Source organism: Arachis hypogaea, chromosome 13 (genome assembly GCF_003086295.3).
Source record: "Arachis hypogaea cultivar Tifrunner chromosome 13, arahy.Tifrunner.gnm2.J5K5, whole genome shotgun sequence".
Taxonomy (NCBI): domain Eukaryota; kingdom Viridiplantae; phylum Streptophyta; class Magnoliopsida; order Fabales; family Fabaceae; genus Arachis; species Arachis hypogaea.
In genome coordinates this window covers 138,278,903-138,294,023 of record NC_092048.1, presented here as the reverse complement: position 1 = coordinate 138,294,023, position 15,121 = coordinate 138,278,903, and the positions used below count along the sequence as shown (strand labels likewise).

Genomic DNA, 15,121 nt, shown 5'->3' with positions numbered 1-15,121 from the left:
ATTCCAATATAACAGAAGTTTATTTGCCATGATGTCTGCTACTTTATTTACATATCTCAAGATCAACCGCAGGCCAACATGCCATTTCAAGACATGATGTCCTAGATTTTCAGCACCAAAGGACCAGCAAAATCAAAGTTATCCCCAAAATTATTGGCAAGAGTAAAGACATCTACATAATTTATTTCATAAATAGCATCTCTTTGTTCTAAGTCTCAGACAAGAAGATATCCTCTTCAAATAGCAAACAACTCTCATTGCAGAATATTACGACTCTCAATCATTTCCAAACAGTCTCGTTGTCAACTTCCATTCAAATCACTACTAATACAGGCAAAACCAACATAATCACCAACACCAGAATAACTTCAATCACAGCTAATTTTAAAAGTATCCACCGAAGGGAGAATCCATGAGGCACTAATGGTAGAGGGCATAAAAACTTGTTGCAACTCAAAAACATTCCGAAACTCCTTTTCCAAGGACAGCGCCATACTAGTCACCTTATTTAGGAGGCCAAGACTCGTGTGCATAAAAGATCTCATTATTTCTGAAATGACAAATCTTCGATACAGCAGAAAAAAAATCTAAAATGCGCTTTTTGCATGAATCAAGAACCAATTTATCAAATTCAGAGGTTAATTAGAAATGTCCAAAACCTATCAAACTAGCTGAGCTTTCGACAATTTCGAATACAATGAACAACCGATTCCTGTCCAGAAAAATATTGTGGATAGCTATCCGTCGATGAGATGCCCCTTCTAAAACGAAAAGCAGCAGTAGGTAGAGCCTCCCTAAGATAAAGCCAAACCAATAATTTATGTTTTTTTAGAATAAAATGACGCCAAAGTCAAAGTCAATTCCCCTAATTTTTTCAACTAAACTTCTTCTTACTGAGTCACAAATAACCACTACGAAAATCATAAACTTTTGAGATCGCACTAGACCAAAATCATCCTACAACTGAACTTGTTTGCACATCCAAATTATAGAAAAGAATGTTGCCTTAGAAAAACTGATTTAAAAGAGAATAGATATTCTAAAAGTGCTACTGTCCAAATGATCAAAAATCCAAGATCCGAAGATCCGAATGAAAAATGTGAACATAATTTATCTACTGCACCTCTTTTCTCCAATTAAAAAACCAAAAAATCTAGTTTAGATTCCAATATACCAAATAAAACCATCTTTTAAAAAAATACCAAATTTTACATATACTCTTCCAAATATAAGAGCCATTCCCATATAAAAAACACTCACTTGATTCAAAATCTCCAAATTTTAAGAGTAAAACAGTCTTATGTTAACCATATTTATAAAAAAAAAAGAATATCAAATCCTTTTTTTGTGGTCTTTGAAACATCAAAATCTAATCTATATACTTTTTGCGAGACAGATTACGTTTTTCGTGGGCCTTTTGTTGGTTGCAACAGGTGAGCCTCATCTAAACTCACCAAAAACTGTAGTTAGGCCTCTGTTACATAGTTGGGCTTGAAGCTCAGAATCGTAATAATTAATAGATTCAACTCCTCATTATTCTAGAAACCCAAACTCTTCATAGTACTTAGTCCAAAAAAGAAAAAAGCTAAAATATTCTTCACGCGAACAAGGACTGCCGATGCAAAAGGGCTCATACACCGGACTATAAATCGGCGATGGACCTCGGAAGGCTGGACGTCGGGTTCGAGCAACGCCAGCGAGATCGAGGGTCTGGTCTCAGGGTTGGGGCTCCGGTTCTTCGGCGGTTTGGGTCCGTCTGTGGGTCTGAATCCTGACCCCCCCAAAAAAAAAAAAAAAATACTCTTCACTCTTGGAGTGTCACGTGTACAGCACGTGTCGCATGATGGTTATATCCCTGTGTGTGTATAAAAGCCCCCTGATTTAGCGAGGCCCACAAAATAAAGAAGAGGAAGAAAAGCTACTTGTCATCGAAGAAAACGAGTATTCGTTCACTCAAATCCCCGCAACCGAAACCACAGATCTGACACCGATGGCGCTCGAGTGGGTTGTGCTAGGCTACGCTGCTGCCGCAGAGGCAATCATGGTCCTCCTCCTTACCATCCCCGGCCTCGACGGCCTCCGCAGGGGTCTCATCGCCGTCACGCGCAACCTCCTCAAACCGTTCCTCTCCGTTGTTCCATTCTGCCTCTTCCTGTTAATGGACATTTACTGGAAGTACGAGACAAGGCCTTCCTGCGAGGGAGATTCGTGCACTCCCACGGAGCACCTCCGCCACCAGAAGTCCATCATGAAGAGTCAGCGCAACGCCCTCCTCATCGCCTCCGCGCTCCTCTTCTACTGGCTTCTCTATTCCGTCACCAACCTCGTCGTCAAGATCGAGCAGTTGAACCAGCGCGTTGAGCGCTTGAAGAATCGCGATTGAGCTTCTCTCTTTTTCCCTAGGTTTTCCCCGATCCCTACTTATAATTTTGTTTTCGGTTTTCGGTTCCAGCTATATAATTGAACCTTTTTTTTTCTTTTCTTTTTTTTGTTGTCGTCGATGTTGTTGAAGTGTGCTACTGCTAGGAACAAGTTGTATCCGTTCTTTATAGTTAAAAGAAATTGACGGTTATTGAGTCAATGTTGAATTTACACGACGTGATTCAGAAGTCATAATTATAGGGTTCCATTTTGGGATTCTTGCATTTTCAATCTATTATTGTGTATTGTATTGTTTGGGGAACATTTCTATTCGAGGGGGACAAGTCACGCAGTAATTGGTACCTATATCTCTGTACATCATAGATTTGGAAACTTGATTTTGCGTGATTACGGAAGTGCTTGCTTAACGGGCTGTAGTTGCTGCAATGGAATGTTAGTTTAGGAAGATGGCTTGCTAATGTTGTGCCTAGTCTGCGATAGTATCTCGTGATTCTGGTGTTGGTTATAGGTGGTGATGGGATCAACATTTTTTAAAACTCTCTCTGGGCGGGGATTGCAGATAATTGATTAGTACTTTGTTGGGGGTTATTGATGTTTCCCAATTTAATATTTAGAGATTCCAAGCTCATTTGAATGCTTCATGCTTCATGAACTTGAACCTTCCTCAGTTCCCCAGTCCCCAAGAATAGATAGTGTTAGTATGATCATTGCGTGACTGAGTACCCAACAGGTTTTTCTTTTCACGTTTCGATTAGGTTTGCTAATGCCTAACTGTTATTACAGTTAATTGGTTAAGTCTGTCTCCTGGAGCTCTGGTTATGTTCCATGCTTGTTGGAGGCGTCTTTTGTAGCACATTGTTAGACAAGTTGGTTATGATTCATGAACCTCTCTTAAGCAGTTTCTCCTCCTGCTATATTTCTCATCTTGTTAATCTTGCCTCATCTTGGATTATGCTAGCGACTAGCGTAATTAATTATAATACCTATCATGTAATATTTTTACTTTTAAGTACCTCCACAATGCACGTATTCCTGCTGTTCGAAGGGATTTTTAAGGTTTTGCTGGCCTCATAGATGAGGCATATATATCCGTCTATCAAACTGGGGGGAAAAAAAAGACTAATCGGACGTTTTCATGGGAAAACAGAAAACTAGTATATGAATCGGGGGAAGTTATACGTTTATACTATATGAATCCACTTCTTTTCTTTCATGAGTTGCTAATCCAGTTCAATTAAACCGCGCAGAATTCGATGATGAGCTTCAGACAGAATATTTAGGCTGTGTTTGTTTGATGTCTCTCATAAACTAAGACATAGATACAAAAGTGAGAGTCACAAAGACATGGACATATATATAAATACATGATAAAAAAACGATTGTGTTTGGTAGTTACAATAGACAGAACAAAAATTTGTAAAATGTTTACTTTATCTTCTATAGCATAAAAAATAGCATCATTATCATCTTCATCACCCTCAAATCTTTCAATCTTTTTTCTCATAACAACTTTCAGATTTAATATCTTTTAAAAAAAACTATAAATAAAATTAATTGAAAAATCAGAACATTCATCTACATAATCCCATAACAAAACAAGATTTATAATATATATTCTAAAAAAGTTTAAAAATAAAAATAAAGATGCATAAGAAGATAGAAACAAAACAATAGCAGTATAATGATACTCACATTAACACTAATCAAATTACAGCAAATTTAGTATTAAAATTTAACAGTCAAACTAAATTCAAATAACTATTAAAATTTAACAGTCAAACTAAATTCAAATAACCAAATATGTGTTCAAATATTATTATCTAAAAAAGAAAAAACTCCTAAGATAAAGTGTGAAATAGATAGAACAATAGACACCCGCACCCACATTGACGGCGAGTCCGCAACGGTGAGGGAGGAGCGACACGGTGAGACCGGTGACAACGAAGGAAGGAGGCATGGCGAGATGCAGAAGCGGCGAGAAGATTGAGGAAGGCCGGAGGTGAGACAGTGGTTAGACTTCTAAGAGAGACTTCTAAGAGAGAGAAGAAGAAGAGAAAGAAGCAGAAAGAAAGAAAGAAGGAAGGAGAAAGAAGCAGAAAGAAAGAAAGAAGGAAGGAAGGAAGAAGATCTGGAAAGAAAAAGAAGGAGGTTGAGGCACCGAGAAGATTGAGGAAGGCCGGAGGTGAGACAGTGGTTAGACTTCTAAGAGAGACTTCTAAGAGAGAGAAGAAGAAGAGAAAGAAGCAGAAAGAAAGAAAGAAGGAAGGAGAAAGAAGCAGAAAGAAAGAAAGAAGGAAGGAAGGAAGAAGATCTGGAAAGAAAAAGAAGGAGGTTGAGGCACCGGCGAAAGAAAAGAGAAGGACCAAATGGTTTGGATAAATCTGAAATTTTTAAAAAATATTAAGGATAAATTTGTCTAAAATTTTAGTTTAATTTGTGTCTTATGATGAAAATTTGTGTCTCATCATTTGGGAAAGACACAAAATATATGTATTTTACGTACTCTTATGTATAATCGTGTTTTTTTTTTTTTTTTGTCTCACAAAACAAATACTGGACATACGTTATTGTGTCTATGTTTTTGATGAACATAGACTGTTATACAACAAAAGACATAAAAAATAAAGAACACTCTATCATATTTGGAACTCAAAGGGTGTGTCTTTGGAATCGTAGGACACTGGAATCGAAAAACCCTTCCCATGAATTCACCGGTAACTACCGCTGAAGAAGCGGATCAACTGCAACGAAGCAAAAAGAAACTCCGTAATGACAGAGGAGAATTTAAAGGGGAGACATCAAGGATAGCTAGAGAAGAGGAGTGGATGTGCGAGAAAACGTCTTTTGTGGGAACTAATGGCAAAAGAAGAACGTATGCCGATCTTGTTATGAATGGAAGTGCAGAACCAAGATCGGATGACGAAGAGTCTGACTCTGATAGGAGTTCATCAGATGATTCTGAAGAGGAAACGGAAGAGCAAATACCGATGGAAGAGCTTTTCAATATGAGCCAGATGCAAAGAGACGCTCTAAAGAAGGAGAGAAAGGAGGCCAACCGTCAACCATCAATTTCTGTTGAAAGACTCCCTAACGGCACCATCAGTATTACAGTTAATAAAACAGAGAAGAAAAGGTTAGAGAAGCCTTGGAAACACACGTTGATAGTGAAACTCCTGGGGAGGCAGATTACGTATGGAGTGCTGAAAAGAAGGTTAGACACCATGTGGGCCAAGTCAGGAGGCATGGACCTCATCGATGTTGGTAATGACTTCTATGTGGTGAGATTGTTTAATGAAGAAGATTACTGGCATGTGATGGAAGGAGGTCCCTGGCTACTTTTCGATCATTATCTAACGATAAGAAGTTGGACCCCAGACTTCAACCCCTTCGGAACTACCATCAATAAGGTGGCAGCTTGGATTAGGCTCCCAGACCTTCCCATTGAATACTACGACAAGCGTTTCCTGGGGACAGTAGGTGATCAGATTGGTAAGACGCTTAAAGTCGACATGAACACAGCGAATCAATCCCGGGGTAAGTTCGCGAGACTCTGTGTTGAACTAGACTTGAGCAAGCCCTTGGAAGCCTCCTACTTGGTGAATGGAAAAAGATTCTACATAGAATATGAGGGCCTGCATATGGTATGCTTCAGTTGTGGAAGGTTTGGCCATGTGAGTGATAGTTGCATGGCTAATACCAATCAAGAAGGTAAGGGAGGAAAGGCTAAAGAAGTGCAGCATCAAGAAGCAGAAAAGAATACTCCGACGGAAGAGATGCAGGCTGATCCTATGAACAAAGAAGGAGGGAAATGTAACGACAAGGGTAAAGAAGTCATTGTAACAAGCCAAAATTTTGGTGTATGGATGATAGTACAAAAGCAGAAAAGGACAAGAAGAACACCCACTAATAAGGACACCTCCAACATAAGTAGTGGGTCGAAGCATAAAAGCGAAAGAGACAAAATAGAGGCAGTGGAGGAAAAAGGAAGGTACGAGATTCTGGCAGAAAAGGACAAAGGGGACCAACCAATGCATGATCAAGGCAGTCTTCAGAAAAACAATGTGTCCCCTGTTAGGAAGCAGGCTGAGATTGTTTCGAAGGAATTTCTAACAGGTTCCCAAATGAGAAAGGCCAAGGCTACCACTTCAGTGCAGATCAATGATGAATATCCTTCTGACCATCCAAACCTAGCCCAATCATCCAAACGCAAACCCCAAAGCCCAACTTATTCACAACAACACCACCAAGCTACTCCAGCCTCATCACAGCCAACCCCTCAACTGTCCCTAAGACAGCCCATGACCCATCAAGCCCATATTATAGCCCCCATTTCTGACCCTACCCCCAGCCCAATCTTATCGCATGTGTCTCAATCTTTAGAGACATCTGACACTCATATGGTGTTGGAGACCCAAGTGGACCTTTGTATGGATCCAAAACCCCCAGACCCAAGGCAACCTTTCCTTTCGGGCTCGGATCTGGACGAAGTCATGGCCGAAGGGACTACGACAATAGTGGAATGGGGAAAAAGAGAAGCCCCGAAGGGGAACGATGTGCACATGGCCTAGTTGGGCCAATCATGGTTTAACTTGTCTCTGAATTTTGGATCCTTGAAGCTTTGGGCTTCTTTAAAAATAAGTCTTAATGATCATTTTTTCTTGGAATGCTAGAGGGGCTGCTGGCCCAAGCTTTGCAAAAACATTAAAGGAATATACTCAGCAATTTAAACCTGACTTGGTTGCGATTCAGGAGACCAAGTGTGGCGGAGAAGTAGCAAAGAGATCTATTCAGAATTGTGGCTTCAATTTTCATCTGACGGTGGATGCCCAAGGCTTCTCTGGAGGGATCTGGCTTTTGTGGAATAACCCAAATTTTCACATTCAAGAAATTAGCAGGCATAACCAAGCCTTGCACGTTCAGATTGAGAATGGTATGGAGCATTGGAATCTAACCGTGGTATACGCTAGTCCTCAGGAGACCAAGAGAAGAGAAATTAGGAGCTTCATTAGCGACATTGCAGACACAGTCCAAGGCCCCTGGTTACTTTGTGGAGACTTCAATGATATTGGAAGAATAGATGAGAAAAAGGGTGGGGCTCCTCCAGATAAAGCTCAAATTAGGAGGTTTACAGAGTGGATTGACCGTTGCAGTCTTATTGATTTGGGTTTTAATGGCACAAAATTTACTTGGAGAGGACCAGTTTGGCAAAATGGGGAGCGTATTTTCAAACGTCTGGACAGAGCTTTGTGCAATGTGGATTGGAGACTCAGATTCCAGGAAGCGGTGGTAGATACTTTGCCAAGGGTTAGGTCGGATCATCACCCTATCCTCATTAAATGCAAAGGTACGCACAATCACCCTAGGGAAAAACCATTCAGATTTGAGTTTATGTGGATGCAACACCATGACTTCCAACCCTTTATTAGACAAGCCTGGCTCGGCAACCACCATTTGACTAGTGCCATCAGCTCTTTTGTGGAAAAATTAAATTGTGGAATCGGGATAATTTTGGGCATCTGTTTAAGCAAAAAAGAACCATCTTGAACAGGCTTCAAGGCATCCAAAACTCACCCAGATATGGGAAGAGTGAATTTTTGGATAGTTTGGAGGAAAGGCTCAATGGCGAGCTAGAAGCTATTCTTGATAGGGAGCAAACGTTTTGGCTCCAAAAATCGAGGGAGAACTGGATTGTGGAAGGGGACCGCAACACGCGATATTACCACACCAAAACCATCATTAGGAGGAGGAGGAACAAGATTTTAAAGCTGAGGGATGATAGTGGGGTCTGGATGGAAGACCACGAAGCTCTAAAAAGTCATGTTTGTCAGTATTTCCAAAACCTTTTCCAGGACAAATACCCTAGAAGAAATAGTGTGATCAACACCACAACCTTCTACCCCCCGATGGAAGATGGGGAGATACACAACCTGAGTCAATTCGTCAACAAAAAGGAAATTGAGGATGCAATTTTTGCTATGGGATCCCTCAAAGCTCCCGGAGATGATGGACTCCCGGCAGGATTCTTTAAAGAAAATTGGCAGGTAGTTGGAAGCAGTGTCATTAATTTTGTATTGGACTCATGGAGGAACCCAAGCGGCATCAAGGATGTGAATAACACTCTCCTGACTCTCATTCCTAAAGTGGACCACCCTGAGTTTGTGAATCAATTTCGCCCAATCTCTCTTTGTAATGTATCTTACAAGACCATAACAAAGATTTTGGCTAATAGGATCAAAACCACCTTGAATAACCGTATATCTCCTGCTCAGTCTAGCTTTATCCCGGGTAGAAAAATTCAAGATAACATTATTATCGCACATGAGATCATCCATTCGATGAGGAAGTCAGCAGCTAAGCATGGGCACATGGCGATCAAAATTGACCTAGAAAAGGCCTATGATAGACTTAGTTGGAACTTCATTGAGAGATGTCTTCAAGATTACTCAATACCTCCAGAGCTTATCAGTGTCATTATGAATTGCATTAGGTCGACCAGCTTTCAAGTTTTGTGGAATGGGGAAAAAACTAATGTCTTCTCTCCAACTTGCGGCATCCGCCAAGGTGACCCTCTTTCACCATATATCTTTGTCATATGTATCGATAGGCTGTCTCATCTGATTGAGGACATGGTAAATGAGGGGCAGTGGATTCCTTTCCGTGTTGGGAGAAACGGACCTCTTATATCCCACTTGATGTTTGCCGATGACATCATGTTGTTTGCTGAAGCTTCTCAGGGACAAATTCGTAACATCAAGAAATGTCTTGAAATTTTTTGTGAGGCCTCGGGTCAAGTGATCAATGCCCAGAAAACACAAATCTTCTTCTCAAAAAAGGTGAATAATGAGTGTAGAGAAATGATTGTTAAAGAGGCAGGCTATAAAGAAACAAAAGAGATTGGAAGGTATTTGGGATCTTATATTGTGGAGGGACGGGATAGCAAGAGAAATTATGGGCACATTCTAGACAAGGTGAAGAATAAACTCAAGGGATGGAAGCAGAAAAGCTTGTCCATAGCGGGAAGGGTAGTGCTAGCTCAATCTTCTATTGGCCCGATTGCCAATTTTGCGATGCAACACAGCAAATTGCCAAAAGGCATTTGCAGCAAAGTGGAGAAAGCTCAACGTAATTTTGTTTGGGGTTCGGACGAAAATCACCGCAGGGTGCATCTCATTAGTTGGGAAACCCTCTGTCTCCCGAAGGATGCTGGAGGCTTGGGGTTCAAAAGGCTGGAAGTGATGAATCAAGCCTTCTTGTTTAAAATTTGTTGGAATTTGAACGAAGATCCTGACACTTTGTGGGCGAGGGTGTTATGGTATAAGTATTGTAATGGGGACACTAATAGACCTCATAACCCTACAGTGGGATGCTCCAACCTTTGGAGAGCTTTGCAGCAAGTATGGCCAACCTTTGAGGAGAATATTGTTCACAGAATTGGCAACGGGGAAAATACCAAATTTTGGAAGGATAAATGGCTTAACATGGATGGGTGCCTTGCGGACCATATTAGGCCTAACGTGCAAATTGAAGATATGGATGCAAGTGCCCAGAATTATGTGAACTCAGAGGGAGAATGGAACTTGGAGGTGCTCAACTCTGTAATTGAGACAGAGTGCATTCCCTTAATTAAAGCCATCCCTGCCCCTAGACCCTCAGATCCTCCTGATAGCAGAGCATGGAAGAATTCCTCAGATGGAAGATTCTCAGTTAGAGAAGCTTATAAAGCTATTATCCAACCTCCTATTGGTACCAGCAATGTGTGGAAGAAGATTTGGAAATGGCACGGCCCTCAAAGAATAAAAATATTCATGTGGCAAGCCATACATGGTAGATTGATCACTAACTACAGAAGGAGTAAATGGTATGGGACTTCCCCCCTCTGCCATTATTGCACAAATCAAGTTGAAGACACTATGCATGTTTTGAGAGATTGCGAGGGGGCAAAGGTTATCTGGAAAAAGCTGGTTAGAAGCGAGTTAGCGTTGGAGTTCTTTTCCATTCCAACGTCTGATTGGTTCCATGAGTGTTTGAACAAGGATTGGGGTTGCTCGATTCAAGCGGAATGGATTAGTATCTATATGGTTGCTTGTTGGAGGATTTGGAATTGGAGAAATATGGAAATATTCCAAAGATCCTTCAAGAGACCAGTGGTAGCGTACAATCTTATTCAGGATTATGTTAACACCATTCAAAAAGCCTTTGAGAAGTATCTCGTTGGGACCAATACTCACAGGAGAATGACTATCAGTATCAAGTGGCAACCCCCACAAAGTAATTGGATTAAAATTAACACAGATGGGGCAGTAAAAGATAATCCAAGGAGGGCGGGATGCGGTGGTATTCTAAGAAATAGTGAAGGAAGATGGATCATGGGTTTTTCCAGAAATCTGGGTGTCTGTTCCGCACACCTTGCTGAGCTTTGGGGGGTATACACCGGCCTGGAAATAGCCTGGACGATGGGGTTCAGAAGAATTTGGCTTGATTGTGACTCAAGTGCAGTAGTAAACAGTGTCAAAAACCCTTCCTTGAAGAGGAATTCTGGGTCGGTCCTCTACTACAGGATCAGCGAGCTCCTTGACAGGGGTTGGCAAGTTAGGATTGAGCACGTTTATCGCGAAGCAAACGGTTGTGCAGATTTTCTCGCCAATCTTGGAGCGGCACAAGAACAAAGCCTCATGGTATGGAATTCCCCTCCTCCAGGGAGCGATCTTTGGGTACTTAGTGATATTACTGGCACCTCTTGGCCCAGAATGATTAATTTAGTGTAGTTCCTTTTGTTGTTTGGGCTTCTGGCCCCTTACCTTAACCAAAAAAAAAAAAAAAGGGTGTGTCTTTGGATTCATGTGCAAATTTAGACATTCTGAACACTCATAAAAGAGTCTTTTGTTAAATGGAAAAAAACTAGTAATTCTCAAGCTTCAAATATTCTGCTTCCACTGCCGGAAAAAATATCACACATGAACTATTTTGGTAAACAAATCTCCCACTCATGCTTGAATATACGTTTCATTTAGGTTAACTCTTAATAATTTCATTGATCTACAATTCAGTCAATTCTACATTTTAGAATTTATCTTATTCCTAAATTTTAATTTAAGACTAGACTTAGATATAATTTTTTTTAAAAATATTATTTTATATATCAAAATTAGCTACTAAAATTAACTATATATTTATATATAAATGTACACAATATATATATATATATATTATTTAATTTATTTTTAATATATATTACATTTTAATACATATTTTATACTAGTGATTTATTATAGTTGTTACAAGGGTTACCTGAAACATTGATGTGGGCTTGAACGTAAGATCTATAACCCTTCTGAGGTAGCGTCTGACTTGTTTGGTGCGGAGATGCTGCCGTCCAAGTTTCTCGTGAGGAGGTGGGGGTGGTACCTGTAAAAGACTTCGATGCTTAAGTTCGCAAGGGCTTTAAGCAGAGTTTTGGTAGAATAGAAGTAGAATAGAAGGTGTATATACTTGAGGGGTGTCAGTATATTTATAGTAGAGTTGTTAACCACTTTTATTAGAGTAGTTCTACCTTTATTGATGAATAACCGTTACTTTTATCTTGGGAGTTTGTTAGGATCTATCTTTTAGTGGATATAGAGATAGTATGAGAGAATCGAAGAGACAATTACTTATTTAGATAACTACAAGCCGGTCTCTTTCATCGTGTCCAATCTCTGTCGGATATGAGTAGAAGTCACCCTTTTTTGGTGGGTCTTTTATTCTTATTGGGTCTTGCTTTATGTTTTGGGTAAGGTATGAACAATAGTATACACTTAATATGATTAAATTTTTATTTATCACTTAATATGATTAAATTTTTATTTATCAATTGTGAGAATAAATTAAGAAAAAATTAAACAGTTTTGATACAACTTAAAACAATAATACTAAGGGGATAATAATTTAAAGTTATTTTATGTAATTTAATATCTATAATTTTTTATACATATTATCTAAAAAAATATATTTATTATATCTAATATTATATATTTATTTTGAAAATACTTAATAAATATAAAATAAAAAATTTTAAATTGATTTTAACTAATTTGTGTTGTAAAATAAATAAAGAAGATATAATAAATATAAAATAAAAGTGGAAGTAAAGAACACAAGTATTAATATTAGCTAATAATAATCTCACTATAATAGGAATAATTTATATATCTAAATTAAAGGAGAGAGAGAAGTGCTAGCAGTGTATAAGAAGAATATTATAATAAAAGAGGAGAGATGAATGCTTTATTGCTGTGTCAATTGCCTATGATCAAGCCTCCTATTTATACTAGTGAAAAGTTTAACTTTTTCCAACGTTACTAATTTCATTTTTTCTTGAGAGTAGACATCCACATAAGCTACCTTATCACAACACTCCTCCTTGAATGTCCATTTAGGATTATGCCTCATTAAAACCTTACTAAAGAAAACCCAATGGAAAAAAAATTTAGTGAAGGAAAAAGAGTACAATATCCATTGTAATGGGGACTGCCTCATTAAAAACCTTGTCAAGAAAAACCCAATGAAAAAAAATCTGACCAAGGAAAAAAGAGTACAGTCTCTCCCTCTTGCTGACATCATTTAATGTCTCAAAATCGATGCATCCCAGTTTGATGTACCAATTTTTCAAAAGAGGATTTTGGGAGTGACTTTGTGAATAAATCTGCCAGATTGTCACTTGAGCGGATCTGTTGGATATCAATTGTCCTTTGATTTTGAAGATCATGAGTGAAGAAGAATTTGGGAGAAATATGCTTTGTTCTATCACCTTTGATGTATCCACCATTAAGTTGAGCAATACATGCTGTATTATCTTCAAATAGGACAGTTGGAACTATCTTATGATCAATCAGTCCACATGATGACAGAATATATTGAATCAGACTCAGCCAAAAATACTCGCGACTAGCTTCATGTATCGCTAGTATTTCGGCATGATTAGAGGATGTTGCCGCAATCGTCTGTTTCGTGGACCTCCATGATATAGCTGTTCCACCATATGTGAACAGGTATCTTGTTTGAGATCTCCCTTTGTGCGGATCAGACAAGTATCCAGCATCAGCATAGCCAACTAACTGTGACTTGGATTCATATGGATAAAACAATCCCATATCAACCGTTCCATGAAGATATCGAAAGATTTGTTTGATTCCACTCCAATGTCTTCTGGTTAGAGAGGAACTATACCTTGCTAGTAAATTCACCGCGAATGAAATGTCAGGTCGCGTATTATTAGCAAGATGTATTAGCACTCCAATGACACTAAGATATGGTACTTCAGGACCAAGGATATCTTCATTCTCTTGTTTTGGACGGAATTGATCCTTCTCCACATCCAAAGATCTTACTATCATTGGGGTACTTAATGGATGTGATTTATCCATATAAAATCTTTTCAAGATCTTTCCTGTGTATATTGTTTGATGAATAAAGATCCTATTTTTTATACGCTCGATCTGTAGGCCGAGACAAAATTTAGTCTTTCCAAAATCTTTCATCTCAAACTCTTCTTTTAGAGTTTTTATAATTGTTGGAATCTCTTCAGGAGTTCCAATGATATTTAAATCATCAACGTACACAGTAATTATAATGAATCCAGATGCAGATTTTTTTATGAAAACACATGGATAGATATTATCATTCTTTAATCCATTTTTTGCCAGATACTTAGTAAGACGATTATACCACATTCGTCCAGATTGTTTCATACCATATAAAGATCTTTGCAATTTGATTGAGTATAACCCTTGCGAATATTCATTGGATGGTTTAGATATCTTTAGTCCTTCAGGGACTTTCATATAGATATCCCGATCTAATGAGCCATATAAATAGGTTGTTACCACATCTATTAAATGCATATGCAGTTTATGATATGCAGACAAACTGACCAAATAACGCAATGTTATCGCATCCACTACAGGGGAATATGTTTCTTCATAATCTATACCGGGTCTTTGTGAAAAACCTTGTGCCACAAGTCGGGCTTTGTAGCGCACAACTTCATTTTTCTCATTTTGTTTTCTCACTAATACCCATATGTATCCAACAGGTTTTACATCTTCTGGTGTACGGACTACAGGTCCGAAGACTTCACGTTTTGCAAGTGAGTCTAATTCAGCATTCATGGCTTCTTCCCATTTTGGCCAATCATTCCTTTGTCAACATTCTTCGACTGATCTTGGCTCAAGATCCTTACTTTCAAGCATTATATTCAATGCCACATTATATGCAAATATTTCATTAACAATTGTCTTATTTCGGTCCCATTTCTTTCCTGTAAAGACATAATTTATCGAGATCTCGTCATTTTCACAATTTTCAGGTACCTGAATGTCTTCTGGCGTTAAAACTATATCAGAATTTTGGACAACTACATGTGTCTTTACTATATCTTTTTCAACAGGAATCGTATTTACCTCTTTTCTTTTTCGAGAATTTTTGTCTTTGGAACCAACAGGCCTGCCACGCTTCTAGCGTGAATTTGCTTCAGTGGCTACTTGTCCTACTGGGACATCAATTCGAATTGGGGCATTTTCTGCTGGTATATAAGATTTAGTTATCCTCTTTATATCGGAAAATGCATCAGGAAATTCATTTGCTATTCTTTGCAAATGTATAATCTTTTGAACTTCTAGTTCACATTGCCCTGATCGAGGATCTAAATGCATCAACGATGATGCATTCCAATTAAATTCCTTTTCAGGAAGCTTATTCTCTT

The 15,121-nt window shown here is 38.8% G+C and overlaps 1 protein-coding gene across 1 annotated transcript; it reads left to right on the top strand.

Annotated features, from left to right (window-relative positions):
* Nucleotides 1-1,684: 1,684 nt before the first annotated feature.
* LOC112792009 (uncharacterized) lies at nt 1,685-2,654 on the top strand. Its single transcript, XM_025835083.3, has one exon. The coding sequence runs from the start codon at nt 1,991-1,993 to the stop codon at nt 2,381-2,383; it is 393 nt and encodes a 130-aa protein (XP_025690868.1). The 5' UTR covers nt 1,685-1,990; the 3' UTR covers nt 2,384-2,654.
* Nucleotides 2,655-15,121: the final 12,467 nt, after the last annotated feature.

Coding starts and splice junctions, on each gene's coding strand:
- LOC112792009 (XM_025835083.3), top strand. CDS start 1,991: ATGGCGCTCGAGTGGGTTGTGCTAGGCTACGCTGCTGCCGCAGAGGCA.